Below are 15921 nucleotides of genomic sequence, written 5' to 3' on the forward strand. Positions count from 1 at the left end.
ATGGGGACAGTGTAGAGGGAGATTTACTCCGTATCTAACCCCTTGCTGTACCTGTCCTGGGAGTGTTTGATGCGGATGGTGTAGAGGGAGATTTACTCTGTTTCTAACCCCATGCTGTACCTGTCTGGGAGTGTTTGATGGGGACGGTGTAGATGGAGATTTACTCTGTATCTAATTCCGTTCTGTACCTGTCCTGGGAGTGTTTCATGGGGACGGTGTAGAGGGAGTTTTACTCTGTATCTAATTCCGTGCTGTACCTGTCCTGGGATTGTTTGATGGGGACGGTGTAGAGGGAGATTTACTCTGTATCTAACCCCGTGCTATACCTGTCCTGGGAGTGTTTGATGGGGACAGTGTAGAGGGAGAATTACTCTGTTGCTAACCCAGTGCTGTACCTGTGCTGGGAGTGTTTGATGGGGACGGTGTAGAGGGAGATATACTCTGTATCTAAACCCGTGCTGTACCTGTCCTGGGAGTGTTTGATTGGGACGGTGTAGAGGGAGATTTACTCTGTATCTAACCCCGTGCTGTACCTATCCTGGGAGTGTTTGATGGGGACAGTGTAGACGGAGCTTTACTCTGTATCTAACCCAGTGCTATTACTGTCCTGGCAGTGTTTGATGGGGACGGTGTAGAGGGAGATTTACTCTGTATCTAACCCCATGATGTACCTGTCCTGGGAGTGTTTGATGGGGACGGTGTAGAGGGAGATTTACTCTGTATCTAACCCCATGATGTACCTGTCCTGGGAGTGTTTGATGAGGACGGTGTAGAGGGAGATTTACTATGTATCTAACCCCATGCTGTACCTGTCCTGGGAGTGTTTGATGAGGACGGTGTAGAGGGAGATTTACTCTGTATCTAAACCCGTGCTGTACCTGTCCTGGGAGTGTTTGATAGGGACAGTGTAGAAGGAGCTTTACTCTGTATCTAACCCCGCGCTGTACCTGTCCTGGGAGTGTTTGATGAGGACGGTGTGGAGGGAGATTTACTCTGCATCTAACCCCGTGCTGTACCTGTCCTGGGAGTGTTTGATGAGGACGGTGTAGAGGGAGATTTACTCTGCATCTAACCCCGTGCTGTACCTGTCCTGGGAGTGTTTGATGAGGACGGTGTAGAGGGAGATTTACTCTGCATCTAACCCCGTGCTGTACCTGTCCTGGGAGTGTTTGATGGGGACGGTGTAGAGGGAGTTTTACTCTGTATCTAACACTTTGCCTTACCTGTCCTGGGAGTCTTTGATGGGGACAGTGTAGAGGGAGCTTTACTCTGTATCTAACCCCGTGCTGTACCTGTCCTGGGAGTGTTTGATGGGGACAGTGTAGAGGGAGATTTACTCCGTATCTAACCCCTTGCTGTACCTGTCCTGGGAGTGTTTGATGCGGATGGTGTAGAGGGAGATTTACTCTATATCTAACCCTGTGCTATTACTGTCCTGGGAGTGTTTGATGGGGACGGTGTAGATGGAGATTTACTCTGTATCTAATTCCGTGCTGTACCTGTCCTGGGAGTGTTTCATGGGGACGGTGTAGAGGGAGTTTTACTCTGTATCTAATTCCGTGCTGTACCTGTCCTGGGAGTGTTTGATGGGGACAGTGTAGAGGGAGTTTACTCTGTATCTAACCCCGTGCTGTACCTGTCCTGGGAGTGTTTGATGGGGACAGTGTAGAGGGAGAATTACTCTGTTGCTAACCCAGTGCTGTACCTGTGCTGGGAGTGTTTGATGGGGACGGTGTAGAGGGAGATATACTCTGTATCTAACCCCGTGCTGTACCTGTCCTGGGAGTGTTTGATGGGGACGGTGTAGAGGGAGATTTACTCTATATCTAACCCCATGCTGCACCTGTCCTTGGAGTGTTTGATGGGGACAGTGTAGACGGAGCTTTACTCTGTATCTAACCCAGTGCTATTACTGTCCTGGCAGTGTTTGATGGGGACGGTGTAGAGGGAGATTTACTCTGTATCTAACCCCATGATGTACCTGTCCTGGGAGTGTTTGATGGGGACAGTGTAGAGGGAGATTTACTCTGCATCTAACCCCGTGCTGTACCTGTCCTGGGAGTCTTTGATGAGGATGGTGTAGAGGGAGATTTACTCTGCATCTAACCCCGTGCTGTACCTGTCCTGGGAGTGTTTGATGAGGACGGTGTAGAGGGAGATTTACTCTGCATCTAACCCCGTGCTGTACCTGTCCTGGGAGTGTTTGATGGGGACGGTGTAGAGGGAGTTTTACTCTGTATCTAACACTTTGCCTTACCTGTCCTGGGAGTCTTTGATGGGGACAGTGTAGAGGGAGCTTTACTCTGTATCTAACCCCGTGCTGTACCTGTCCTGGGAGTGTTTGATGGGGACGGTGTATAGGGAGATTTACTCTGTATCTAACCCCGTTCTTTACCTGTCCTGGGAGTGTTTGATGGGGACAGTGTAGAGGGAGGTTTACTCTGTATCTAACCCCTTGCTGTACCTGTCCTGGGAGTGTTTGATGGGGATGGTGTAGAGGGAGATTTACTCTGTTTCTAACCCCGTGCTGTACCTGTCCTGGGAGTGTTTGATGGGGACGGTGTAGAGGGAGATTTACTCTGTATCTAACCCCTTGCTGTACCTGTCCTGGGAGTGTTTGATGGGGATGGTGTAGAGGGAGATTTACTCTGTTTCTAACCCCGTGCTGTACCTGTCCTGGGAGTGTATGATTGGTTCGGTGTAGAGGGAGATTTACTCTGTATCTAACCCCGTGCTGTACCTGTCCTGGGAGTGTTTCATGGGGACGGTGTAGAGGGCGCTTTTCTCTCTATCTAACCCCGTGCTGTACCTGTCCTGGGAGTGTTTGATGGGGACAGTGTAGAGGGAGCTTTACTCTATATCTAACCCCGTGCTGTACCTGTCCTGGGAGTGTTTGATGGGGACAGTGTAGATGGAGATTTACTCTGTATCTAACCCCTTGCTGTACCAGTCCTGGGAGTGTTTGATGGGGATGGTGTAGAGGGAGATTTACTCTGTTTCTAACCCCATGCTGTACCTGTCCTGGGAGTGTATGATTGGTTCGGTGTAGAGGGAGATTTACTCTGTATCTAACCCCGTGCTGTACCTGTCCTGGGAGTGTTTCATGGGGACGGTGTAGAGGGCGCTTTTCTCTCTATCTAACCCCGTGCTGTACCTGTCCTGGGAGTGTTTGATGGGGACAGTGTAGAGGGAGCTTTACTCTATATCTAACCCTGTGCTATTACTGTCCTGGGAGTGTTTGATGGGGACGGTGTAGATGGAGATTTACTCTGTATCTAAATCCGTGCTGTACCTGTCCTGGGAGTGTTTCATGGGGACGGTGTAGAGGGAGATTTACTCTGTATCTAATTCCGTGCTGTACCTGTCCTGGGATTGTTTGATGGGGACGGTATAGAGGGAGCTTTACTCTGTATCTAACCCCGTGCTGTACCTGTCCTGGGAGTGGTTGATGGGGACAGTGTAGAGGGAGAATTACTCTGTTACTAACCCAGTGCTGTACCTGTGCTGGGAGTGTTTGATGGAGACGGTGTAGAGGGAGATATACTCTGTATCTAACCCCGTGCTGTACCTTTCCTGGGAGTGTTTGATGGGGACGGTGTAGAGGGAGATTTACTCTATATCTAACCCCATGCTGTACCTGTCCTGGGAGTGTTTGATTGGGACGGTGTAGAGGGAGATTTACTCTGTATCTAACCCCGTGCTGTACCTATCCTGGGAGTGTTTGATGGGGACAGTGTAGACGGAGCTTTACTCTGTATCTAACCCCGTGCTGTACCTGTCCTGGGAGTGTTTTTTGAGGACAGTGTAGAGGGAGATTTACTCTGTATCTAACCCCGTGCTGTACCTGTCCTGGGAGTGTTTGATGAGGACGGTTTAGAGGGAGATTTACTCTGTATCTAACCCCATGCTGTACCTGTCCTGGGAGTGTTTGATGAGGACGGTGTAGGGGGAGATTTACTCTGCATCTAACCCCGTGCTGTACCTGTCCTGGGAGTGTTTGATGGGGACAGTGTAGAGGGAGCTTTACTCTGTATCTAACCCCGTGCTGTACCTGTCCTGTGAGTGTTTGATGGGGACGGTGTAGAGGGAGCTTTACTCTGTATCTAACCCCGTGCTGTACCTGTCCTGGGATTGTTTGATGGGGACGGTGTAGAGGGAGATTTACTCTGTGTCTAACCCCGTGCTGTACCTGTCCTGGGAGTGTTTGATGGAGGGTGTAGAGTGAGATTTACTCTGTATCTAACCCCGTGCTGTACCTGTCCTGGGAGTGTTTGATGAGGACGGTGTAGAGGGAGATTTACTCTGCATCTAACCCCGTGCTGTACCTGTCCTGGGAGTGTTTGATGGGGACGGTGTAGAGGGAGTTTTACTCTGTATCTAACACTTTGCCTTACCTGTCCTGGGAGTCTTTGATGGGGACAGTGTAGAGGGAGCTTTACTCTGTATCTAACCCCGTGCTGTACCTGTCCTGGGAGTGTTTGATGGGGACAGTGTAGAGGGAGATTTACTCCGTATCTAACCCCTTGCTGTACCTGTCCTGGGAGTGTTTGATGCGGATGGTGTAGAGGGAGATTTACTCTCTATCTAACCCTGTGCTATTACTGTCCTGGGAGTGTTTGATGGGGACGGTGTAGATGGAGATTTACTCCGTATCTAACCCCTTGCTGTACCTGTCCTGGGAGTGTTTGATGGGGACAGTGTAGACGGAGCTTTACTCTGTATCTAATTCCGTGCTGTACCTGTCCTGGGAGTGTTTGATGGGGACAGTGTAGAGGGAGTTTACTCTGTATCTAACCCCGTGCTGTACCTGTCCTGGGAGTGTTTGATGGGGACAGTGTAGAGGGAGAATTACTCTGTTGCTAACCCAGTGCTGTACCTGTGCTGGGAGTGTTTGATGGGGACGGTGTAGAGGGAGATATACTCTGTATCTAACCCCGTGCTGTACCTGTCCTGGGAGTGTTTGATGGGGACGGTGTAGAGGGAGATTTACTCTATATCTAACCCCATGCTGCACCTGTCCTTGGTGTGTTTGATTGGGACGGTGTAGAGGGAGATTTACTCTGTATCTAACCCCGTGCTGTACCTATCCTGGGAGTGTTTGATGGGGACAGTGTAGACGGAGCTTTACTCTGTATCTAACCCAGTGCTATTACTGTCCTGGCAGTGTTTGATGGGGACGGTGTAGAGGGAGATTTACTCTGTATCTAACCCCGTGCTTTACCTGTCCTGGGAGTGTTTGATGGGGACAGTGTAGAGGGAGCTTTACTCTGTATCTAACCCCATGCTGTACCTGTCCTGGGAGTGTTTGATGAGGACGGTGTAGAGGGAGATTTACTCTGCATCTAACCCCGTGCTGTACCTGTCCTGGGAGTGTTTGATGAGGACGGTGTAGAGGGAGATTTACTCTGCATCTAACCCCGTGCTGTACCTGTCCTGGGAGTGTTTGATGGGGACGGTGTAGAGGGAGTTTTACTCTGTATCTAACACTTTGCCTTACCTGTCCTGGGAGTCTTTGATGGGGACAGTGTAGAGGGAGCTTTACTCTGTATCTAACCCCGTGCTGTACCTGTCCTGGGAGTGTTTGATGGGGACGGTGTATAGGGAGATTTACTCTGTATCTAACCCCGTTCTTTACCTGTCCTGGGAGTGTTTGATGGGGACAGTGTAGAGGGAGCTTTACTCTGTATCTAACCCCGTGCTGTACCAGTCCTGGGAGTGTTTGATGGGGATGGTGTAGAGGGAGATTTACTCTGTTTCTAACCCCATGCTGTACCTGTCCTGGGAGTGTATGATTGGTTCGGTGTAGAGGGAGATTTACTCTGTATCTAACCCCGTGCTGTACCTGTCCTGGGAGTGTTTCATGGGGACGGTGTAGAGGGCGCTTTTCTCTCTCTCTAACCCCGTGCTGTACCTGTCCTGGGAGTGTTTGATGGGGACAGTGTAGAGGGAGCTTTACTCTATATCTAACCCTGTGCTATTACTGTCCTGGGAGTGTTTGATGGGGACGGTGTAGATGGAGATTTACTCTGTATCTAAATCCGTGCTGTACCTGTCCTGGGATTGTTTGATGGGGACGGTGTAGAGGGAGCTTTACTCTGTATCTAACCCCGTGCTGTACCTGTCCTGGGAGTGGTTGATGGGGACAGTGTAGAGGGAGAATTACTCTGTATCTAACCCAGTGCTGTACCTGTGCTGGGAGTGTTTGATGGAGACGGTGTAGAGGGAGATATACTCTGTATCTAACCCCGTGCTGTACCTTTCCTGGGAGTGTTTGATGGGGACGGTGTAGAGGGAGATTTACTCTATATCTAACCCCATGCTGTACCTGTCCTGGGAGTGTTTGATTGGGACGGTGTAGAGGGAGATTTACTCTGTATCTAACCCCGTGCTGTACCTATCCTGGGAGTGTTTGATGGGGACAGTGTAGACGGAGCTTTACTCTGTATCTAACCCCGTGCTGTACCTGTCCTGGGAGTGTTTTTTGAGGACAGTGTAGAGGGAGATTTACTCTGTATCTAACCCCGTGCTGTACCTGTCCTGGGAGTGTTTGATGAGGACGGTGTAGAGGGAGATTTACTCTGTATCTAACCCCGTGCTGTACCTGTCCTGGGAGTGTTTGATGAGGACGGTGTAGGGGGAGATTTACTCTGCATCTAACCCCGTGCTGTACCTGTCCTGGGAGTGTTAGCTGAGGACGGTGTAGAGGGAGATTTACTCTGTATCTAACCCCTTGCTGTACCTGTCCTGGCAGTGTTTGATGGGGATGGTGTAGAGGGAGATTTACTCTGTTTCGAACCCCATGCTGTACCTGCCCTGGGAGTGTTTGATGGGGTACGGTGTAGAGGGAGATTTACTCTGTATCTAACACTTTGCTGTACCTGTCCTGGGAGTCTTTGATGAGGACGGTGTAGAGGGAGCTTTACTCTGTATCTAACCCCGTGCTTTACCTGTCCTGGGAGTGTTTGATGAGGACGGTGTAGGGGGAGATTTACTCTGCATCTAACCCCGTGCTGTACCTGTCCTGGGAGTGTTAGATGAGGACGGTGTAGAGGGAGATTTACTCTGTATCTAACCCCGTGCTGTACCTGTCCTGGGAGTGTTAGATGAGGACGGTGTAGAGGGAGATTTACTCTGTATCTAACCCCGTGCTGTACCTGTCCTGGGAGTGTTTGATGGGGATGGTGTAGAGGGAGCTTTACTCTGTATCTAACCCCATGCTGTACCTGTCCTGGGAGTGTTTGATGGGGACGGTGTAGAGGGAGATTTACTCTGTATCTAACCCCATGCTGTACCTGTCCTGGGAGTCTTTCACGGGGACAGTGTAGAGGGAGCTTTACTCTGTACCTAAACCTCTGCTATTACTCTCCTGGGATTGTTTCATGGGGATGGTGTAGAGGGAACTCTACTCTGTATCTAAATCCGTGCTGTACCTGTCCTGGGAGTGTTTGATGGGGACGGTGTAGAGGGAGATTTACTCTGTATCTAACCCCGTGCTGTACCTGTCCTGGGAGTGTTTGATGAGGACGTTGTAGAGGGAGATTTACTCTGTATCTAACCCCGTGCTGTACCTGTCCTGGGAGTGTTTGATGGGTACGGTGTAGAGGGAGATTTACTCTGTATCTAACCCCGTGCTATACCTGTCCTGGGACTGTTTGATGGGGACTGTGTCGAGGGAGATTTACTCTGTATCTAACCCCGTGCTGTACCTGTCCTGGGAGTCTTTCACGGGGACAGTGTAGAGGGAGATTTGCTCTTTATCTAAACCTCTGATATTACTGTCCTGGGAGTGTTTCATGGGGACGGTGTAGAGGGAACTCTACTCTGTATCTAACCCCATGCTGTACCTGTCCTGGGAGTGTTTGATGGGGACAGTGTAGAGGGAGCTTTACTCTGTATCTAACTCCGTGCTGTACCTGCCCTGGGAGTGTTTGATGGGGACGGTGTAGAGGGCGCTTTACTCTGTATCTAACCCCGTGCTGTACCTGTCCTGGGAGTGTTTGATGGGACGGTATAGAGGGAGATTTACTCTGTATCTAACCCCATGCTGTACCTGTCCTGGGAGTGTTTGATGGGGACAGTTAAGAGGGAGATTTACTCTGTATCTAACCTCGTGTTATTCCTTTCCTGTGAGTGTTTGATGGGGACAGTGTAGAGGGAGATTTACTCTGTATCTAACCCCATGCTGTACCTGTCCTGGGAGTGTTTGATGGGGACAGTGTAGAGGGAGATTTACTCTGTATCTAACCCCGTGCTGTACCTGTCCTGGGAGTGTTTGATGGGACGGTATAGAGGGAGATTTATTCTGTAACTAACCCCATGCTGTACCTGTCCTGGGAGTGTTTGATGGGGACAGTTAAGAGGGAGATTTACTCTGTATCTAACCTCGTGTTATTCCTGTCCTGTGAGTGTTTGATGGGGACAGTGTAGAGGGAGATTTACTCTGTATCTAACCCCGTGCTGTACCTGTCCTGGGAGTGTTTCATGGGGACGGTGTAGAGGGAACTCTACTCTGTATCTAACCCCGTGTGGTACCTGTCCTGGGAGTGTTGATGGGGACGGTGTAGAGGGAACTCTACCCTGTATCTAAACCCGTGCTGTACCTGTCCTGGGAGTGTTTGATGGGGACAGTGTAGAGGTAGCTTTACTCTGTATCTAACCCCGTGCTGTACCTGTCCTGGGAGTGTTTGATGGGGACGGTGTAGAGGAAGCTTTACTCTGTATCTAACCCCGTGCTGTACCTGTCCTGGGAGTGTTTGATGGGGACGGTGTAGAGGGAGATTAACTCTGTATCTTTCCCCGTGCTATACCTGTCCTGGGAATATTTGATGGGGACAGTTTCGTGGGAAGCAATGACTAAAGCTCCCTGTCGGCCTGAGGCCTAGTTTGGCTGAGATACGCTGCTGACCTGTAGTAGTCTTCCTGCCCAGGTAGAGGCACTCCATGGATCTGATGGTGACCCTGCAGCCATTGCTGGTGCTGTTCAATGGCCAATCGCTGTAGCTCGGCCGATTGCGCCTGCATCGCTTGGAGCTGATGAGCGGCCGACATTGGAGGGGGTACAGACCCCTGCAGTTCCCGGTATGGTGTCCCTGAAAGGTTAAAAACTAGCTGGTCAGACCGCGGCCGATTATAGGCCCATTCAGCCCCTCTTGAGCCTGTTACACAGGAACAGGATGAGGCCCTTTCAGCCCCTCTCGAGCCTGTTACACAGGAAAAGGAGGATCCCATACCGCCCCTCTCGAGCCTGTTACACAGGAACAGGAGGAGGCCATTCAGCCCCTCTCGAGCCTGTTACACAGGAACAGGAGGAGGCCATTCAGCCCCTCTCGGTTCTGTTACAAGGGAACAGGAGGAGTCCCATTCAGCCCCTCTAGAGCCTGTTAAACAGGAACGGGAAGAGGCCATTCAGCCCCTCTGGAGCCTATTACACAGGAACAGGAGGAGGCACATTCATTCCAATTCCAGCCTTGTGCTGACAATGCAAAATGGGAGTGAGGGACACGGGGAGAGAGCGGGAGTGAGGGACACGGGGAGAGAGCGGGAGTGAGGGATACGAGGAGAGGGTGGGAGTGAGGGACACGGGGAGAGGGCGGGAGTGAGGGATACGAGGAGACGGCGTGAGTGAGGGACACGGGGAAAGGGAGGGAGTGAGGGACACGGGGAGAGGGCGGGAGTGAGGAACACGGGGAGTGAGGGACACGGGGAGAGAGCAGGAGTGAGGGACACGGGGAGAGAGCGGGAGTGAGGGACACGGGGAGTGAGGGACACGGGGAGAGGGCGGGAGTGAGGGATAAGGGGAGAGGGTGGGAGTGAGGGACACGGGGAGAGGGCGGGAGTGAGGGACACGGGGAGAGAGCGGGAGTGAGGGACACGGGGAGAGGGCGGGAGTGAGGGACACGGGGAGAGAGTGGGAGTGAGGAACACGGGGAGTGAGGGACATGGGGAGAGAGCAGGAGTGAGGGACACGGGGAGAGAGCGGGAGTGAGGGACACGGGGAGTGAGGGACACGGGGAGAGGGCGGGAGTGAGGGATAAGGGGAGAGGGTGGGAGTGAGGGACACGGGGAGAGGGCGGGAGTGAGGGACACGGGGAGAGAGCGGGAGTGAGGGACACGGGGAGAGGGCAGGAGTGAGGGACACGGGGAGAGAGCGGGAGTGAGGGACACGGGGAGAGAGCAGGAGTGAGGGACACGGGGAGAGAGCGGGAGTGAGGGACACGGGGAGTGAGGGACACGGGGAGAGGGCGGGAGTGAGGGATAAGGGGAGAGGGCGGGAGTGAGGGACACGGGGAGAGGGCGGGAGTGAGGGATACAGGGAGAGGGCGGGAGTGAGGGACACGGGGAGAGGGCAGGAATGAGGGATATGGGGAGAGGGCGGGAGTGAGGGATACGGGGAGAGGGCGAGAGTGAGGGACACGGGGAGAGGGCGGGAGTGAGGGACACGGGGAGTGAGGGATACGGGGAGAGGGCGGGAGTGAGGGACACGGGGAGAGAGCGTGAGTGAGGGACACGGGGAGAGGGCAGGAGTGAGGGACACGGGGAGAGGGCGGGAGTGAGGGATACAGGGAGAGGGCAGGAGTGAGGGACACGGGGAGATGGCGGGAGTGAGGGATATGGGGAGAGAGAGGTGTGAGTAAGATTCCGGAATGCTCTTCCGGCTCCCCTGCTGACGATCGGCCCAGCCACGAAACCACGACCCCCGGCCCACCCGCTCGTGTCCCTCCAACATCCCACATTAGCCCAGCCAGCGCCGCACGCCCTCTTACCAAAGATTTGGTGCCGCAGGATCTCATGCTCGGAGACGTGTTGCCCCAGGAGGTGGTTGGGGAGGGTACCTGATGGGTAGGCGATCCGAGTCAGCTGCCCGGTGCTGCTCAGCGGGTCAAGGAGCGGGTGAACTGCTTGGGTAGCTGCAAGAGAAAGGAGGTGTCGGTCCGTCTGGGTGCCTTGGTCGAGGGGGGCTTGGTTACCCCGGAACCCGCCCACGATCGCATTTCAACTCCTCAATCAGTACCCGCGACCATCCCCTCACTCCCGCTGCAGCCCCCCATATCCCTCACTCCCACCGTATCAAACACTCACGCCCTCTCCCAGTATCCCTCACTCCCGCCCTCACCTTGTGTCCCTCACTCCTGCCCTCTCCCCGTGTCCCTCACTCCCGCCCTCTCCCCGTGTCCCTCACTCCCGCCCTCTCCCCGTGTCCCTCACTCCCGCCCTCTCCCCGTGTCCCTCACTCCTGCCCTCTCCCCGTGTCCCTCACTCCCTGTGTCCCTCACTCCCCGTGTCCCTCACTCCCGCTCTCTCCCTGTGTCCCTCACTCCCGCCCTCTCCCCGTGTCCCTCACTCCCGCTCTCTCCCCGTGTCCCTCACTCCCGCCCTCTCCCCGAGTCCCCCACTCCCGCCCTCTCCCCATGTCCCTCACACCCGTGTCCCTCACTCCCGTATCCCTCACTCCCTCCCACTCCCCGTATCCCTCACTCCCGCATTCCACGTATCCCTCACTCCCTCCCTCTCCCCGTGTCCCTCACTCCCGCCCTCTCCCCGTGTCCCTCACTCCCGCCATCTCCCCGTGTCCCTCACTCCCACTCTCTCCCCGTGTCCCTCACTCCCGCCCTCTCCCCGTGTCCATCACTCCCGCCCTCTCCCCGAGTCCCTCACTCCTGCCCTCTCCCCGTGTCCCTCACTCTCGATCTCTCCCCGTGTCCCTCACAACCGTGTCCCTCACTCCCGTATCCCTCACTCCCGCCATCTCCCCGTGTCCCTCACTCCCGCCCTCTCCCCGTGTCCCTCACTCCCGCTCTCTCCCCGTACCCCTCACTCCCGCCCTCTCCCCGTATCCCTCACTCCCGCCCCCTCCCCGTATCCCTCACTCCCACCCTCTCCCTGTATCCCTCACTCCCTGTGTCCCTCACTCCCGCCCTCTCCCCGTGTCCCTCACTCCCGCCCTCTCCCCCGTATCCCTCACTCCCGCCCTCTCCCCGTGTCCCTCACTCCCGCCCTCTCCCCGTGTCCCTCACTCCCGCCCTCTCCCCGTATCCCTCACTCCCGCCCTCTCCCCGTGTCCCTCACTCCCGCCCTCTCCCCGTGTCCCTCACTCCCGCCCTCTCCCCGTGTCCCTCACTCCCGCCCTCTCCCCGTACCCCTCACTCCCGCCCTCTCCCCGTATCCCTCACTCCCGCCCCCTCCCCGGATCCCTCACTCCCGCTCTCTCCCTGTATCCCTCACTCCCCATGTCCCTCACTCCCGCCCTCTCCCCGTGTCCCTCACTCCCGCCCTCTCCCCGTGTCCCTCCCTCCCGCCCTCTCCCCGTGTCCCTCACTCCCGCCCTCTCCCCGTGTCCCTCACTCCCGCCCTCTCCCCGTGTCCCTCACTCCCGCCCTCTCCCCATGTCCCTCACACCCGTGTCCCTCACTCCCGTATCCCTCACTCCCTCCCACTCCCCGTATCCCTCACTCCCTCATTCCACGTATCCCTCACTCCCGCCCTCTCCCCCGTGTCCCTCACTCCCGCCCTCTCCCCGTGTCCCTCACTCCCCGTGTCCCTCACTCCCGCCCTCTCGCCATGTCCCTCACTCCCACCCTCTCCCCGTGTCCCTCACTCCCCGTGTCCCTCACTCCTGCCCTCTCCGCGTCTCCCTCACTCCCGCCCTCTCCCCGTGTCCCTCACTCCCTGTGTCCCTCACTCCCGCCCTCTCCCCGTTTCCCTCACTCCCGCCTTCTCCCCGTGTCCATCACTCCCGCCCTCTCACCGTGTCCCTCACTCCCGCCCCCTCCCCGTGTCCCTCACTCCCGCCCTCTCCCCGTGTCCCTCACTCCCCGTGTCCCTCACTCCCTCCCTCTCCCCGTGTCCCTCACTCCCGCCCCCTCCCCGTGTCCCTCACTCCCGCCCTCTCCCCGTGTCCCTCACTCCCCGTGTCCCTCACTCCCGCCCTCTCCCCGTGTCCCTCACTCCCGCCCTCTGCCCGTGTCCCTCACTCCCGCCCTCTCCCCCATATCCCTCACTCCCGCCCTCTCCCCGTGTCCCTCACTCCCGCCCTCTCCCCGTGTCCCTCACTCCCGCCCTCTCCCCGTGTCCCTCACTCCCGCCCTCTCCCCCGTATCCCTCACTCCCGCCCTCTCCCCGTGTCCCTCACTCCCCGTGTCCCTCACTCCCGCCCTCTCCCCGTGTCCCTCACTCCCGCCCTCTCCCCCGTATCCCTCACTCCCGCCCTCTCCCCGTGTCCCTCACTCCCGCCCTCTCCCCGTGTCCCTCACTCCCGCCCTCTGCCCGTGTCCCTCACTCCCCGTATCCCTCACTCCCGCCCTCTCCCCGTGTCCCTCACTCCCGCCCTCTGCCCGTGTCCCTCTCTCCCCGTGTCCCTCACTCCCTGCACTCTCCCCGTGTCCCTCACTGCCGCCCTCTCCCCGTGTCCCTCACTCCCGCTCTCTCCCCGTGTCCCTCACTCCCGCTCTCTCCCCGTGTCCCTCACTCCCGCCCTCTCCCCGTGTCCCTCACTCCCGCCCTCTGCCCGTGTCCCTCTCTCCCCGTGTCCCTCACTCCCTGCACTCTCCCCGTGTCCCTCACTCCCGCCCTCTCCCCGTGTCCCTCACTCCCGCCCTCTCCCCGTGTCCCTCACTCCCGCTCTCTCCCCGTGTCCCTCACTCCCGCCCTCTGGCCGTGTCCCTCTCTCCCCGTGTCCCTAACTCCCCGTGTCCCTCACTCCCGCCCTCTCCCCGTATCCCTCACTCCCCGTATCCCTCACTCCCGCCCTCTCCCCGTATCCCTCACTCCCGCCCTCTCCCCGTGTCCCTCACTCCCGCCCTCTCCCCGTGTCCGTCACTCCCGCCCTCTGCCCGTGTCCCTCACTCCCGCCCTCTCCCCGTGTCCCTAACTCCCCGTGTCCCTCACTCCCGCCCTCTCCCCGTATCCCTCACTCCCCGTATCCCTCACTCCCGCCCTCTCCCCGTGTCCCTCACTCCCCGTGTCCCTCACTCCCGCCCTCTCCCCATGTCCCTCACTCCCTGTGTCCCTCACGCCCGCCCTCTCTCCCCGTGTCCCTCACTCCCGCCCTCTCCCCTTGTCCCTCCCTCCCGCCCTCTCCCCGTGTCCCTCACTCCCTGTGTCCCTCACGCCCGCCCTCTCTCCCCGTGTCCCTCACTCCCGCCCTCTCCCCGTGTCCCTCACTCCCGCCCTCTCCCCGTGTCCCTCACTCCCGCCCTCTCCCCGTGTCCCTCACTCCCTCCCTCTCCCCGTGTCCCTCACTCCCGCCCTCTCCCCGTGTCCCTCACTCCCGCCCTCTCCCCGTGTCCCTCACTCCCGCCCTCTCCCCGTGTCCGTCACTCCCGCCCTCTCCCCGTGTCCCTCACTCCCGCCCTCTCCCCGTGTCCCTCACTCCCGCCCTCTCCCCGTGTCCCTCACTCCCCGTGTCCCTCACTACCGCCCTCTCCCCGTGTCCCTCACTCCCGCCCTCTCCCCGTGTCCCTCACTCCCACCCTATCCCCGTGTCCCTCACTCCCCGTGTCCCTCACTCCCGCCCTCTCCACGTGTCCCTCACTCACGCCCTCTCCCCGTGTCCCTCACTCCCGCCCTCTCCCCGTGTCCCTCACACACGTGTCCCTCACTCCCGCTCTCTCCCAGTATCCTTCACGCTCAGACCTCTCTCTCTCAGGGAGATATCTGGACACTGACTGGTGTCTCTCAGTCCCTCTCTCTCAGGGAGATATCTGTACACTGACTGGTGTCTCTCAGTCCTCTCTCTCTCAGGGAGATATCTGTGCACTGACTGGTGTCTCTCAGTCCCCTCTCTCTCAGGGAGATATCTGTACACTGACTGGTGTCTCTCAGTCCCTCTCTCTCTCAAGGAGATATCTGTACACTGACTGGTGTCTCTCAGTCCCCTCTCTCTCTCAGGGAGATATCTGTACACTGACTGGTGTCTCTCAGTCCCCTCTCTCTCTCAGGGAGATATCTGTACACTGACTGGTGTCTCTCAGTCCCTTCTCTCTCTCTCAGGGAGATATCTGTACACTGACTGGTGTCTCTCAGTCCCTCTCTCTCTCTCTCAGGGAGATATCTGTACACTGACTGGTGTCTCTCAGTCCCCTCTCTCTCTCAGGGAGATATCTGTACACTGACTGGGGTCTCTCAGTCCCCTCTCTCTCAGCGAGATATCTGTACACTGACTGGTGTCTCTCAGTCCCTCTCTCTCAGGGAGATATCTGTACACTGACTGGTGTCTCTCATTCCCTCTCTCTCAGGGAGATATCTGTACACTGACTGGTGTCTCTCAGTCCCTCTCTCTCAGGGAGATATCTGTACACTGACTGGTGTCTCTCAGTCCCTCTCTCTCTCAGGGAGATATCTGTAGACTGACTGGTGTCTCTCAGTCCCTCTCTCTCTCAGGGAGATATCTGTACACTGACTGGTGTCTCTCAGTCCCTCTCTCTCACAGTGAGATATCTGTACACTGACTGGTGTCCCACATTCCATCTCTCTCAGGGAGATATCTGTACACTGACTGGTGTCTCTCAGTCCCTCTCTCTCACAGTGAGATATCTGTACACTGACTGGTGTCTCTCAGTCCCTCTCTCTCTCTTTGGGAGATATCTGTAGACTGACTGGTGTCTCTCAGTCCCTCTCTCTCTCAGTGAGATATCTGTACACTGACTGGTGTCTCTCAGTCCCTCTCTCTCACAGTGAGATATCTGTACACTGACTGGTGTCTCTCAGTCCCTCTCTCTCTCTTCAGGACATATCTGCAGACTGACTGGTGTCTCTCAGTCCATCTCTCTCTCAGTGAGATATCTGTACACTGTCTGGTGTCTCTCAGTCCCTCTCTCTCTCTCAGGGGGATATCTGTACACTGACTGGTGTCTCTCAGTCCCTCTCTCTCTCAGTGAGATATCTGTACACTGACTGGTGTCTCTCAGTCCCTCTCTCTCAGGG

General features: G+C 56.5%; 1 protein-coding gene across 1 annotated transcript in view; it reads right to left on the reverse strand.

Annotated features, from left to right (window-relative positions):
• LOC121275011 (arginine-glutamic acid dipeptide repeats protein-like) overlaps positions 1-15921 on the reverse strand; it is a 155380-nt gene that overhangs the window by 63876 nt on the left and 75583 nt on the right. Inside the window, exons 9-10 of the mRNA XM_041182403.1 lie at positions 10764-10907; positions 8906-9089 (exon numbers count right to left, since the gene is read on the reverse strand). Coding sequence (XP_041038337.1) covers positions 8906-9089; positions 10764-10907 — 328 coding nt within the window. The remainder of the gene's footprint in view (positions 1-8905; positions 9090-10763; positions 10908-15921) is intronic.

Source organism: Carcharodon carcharias (assembly GCF_017639515.1).
Source record: "Carcharodon carcharias isolate sCarCar2 chromosome 40 unlocalized genomic scaffold, sCarCar2.pri SUPER_40_unloc_1, whole genome shotgun sequence".
Lineage (NCBI taxonomy): Eukaryota > Metazoa > Chordata > Chondrichthyes > Lamniformes > Lamnidae > Carcharodon > Carcharodon carcharias.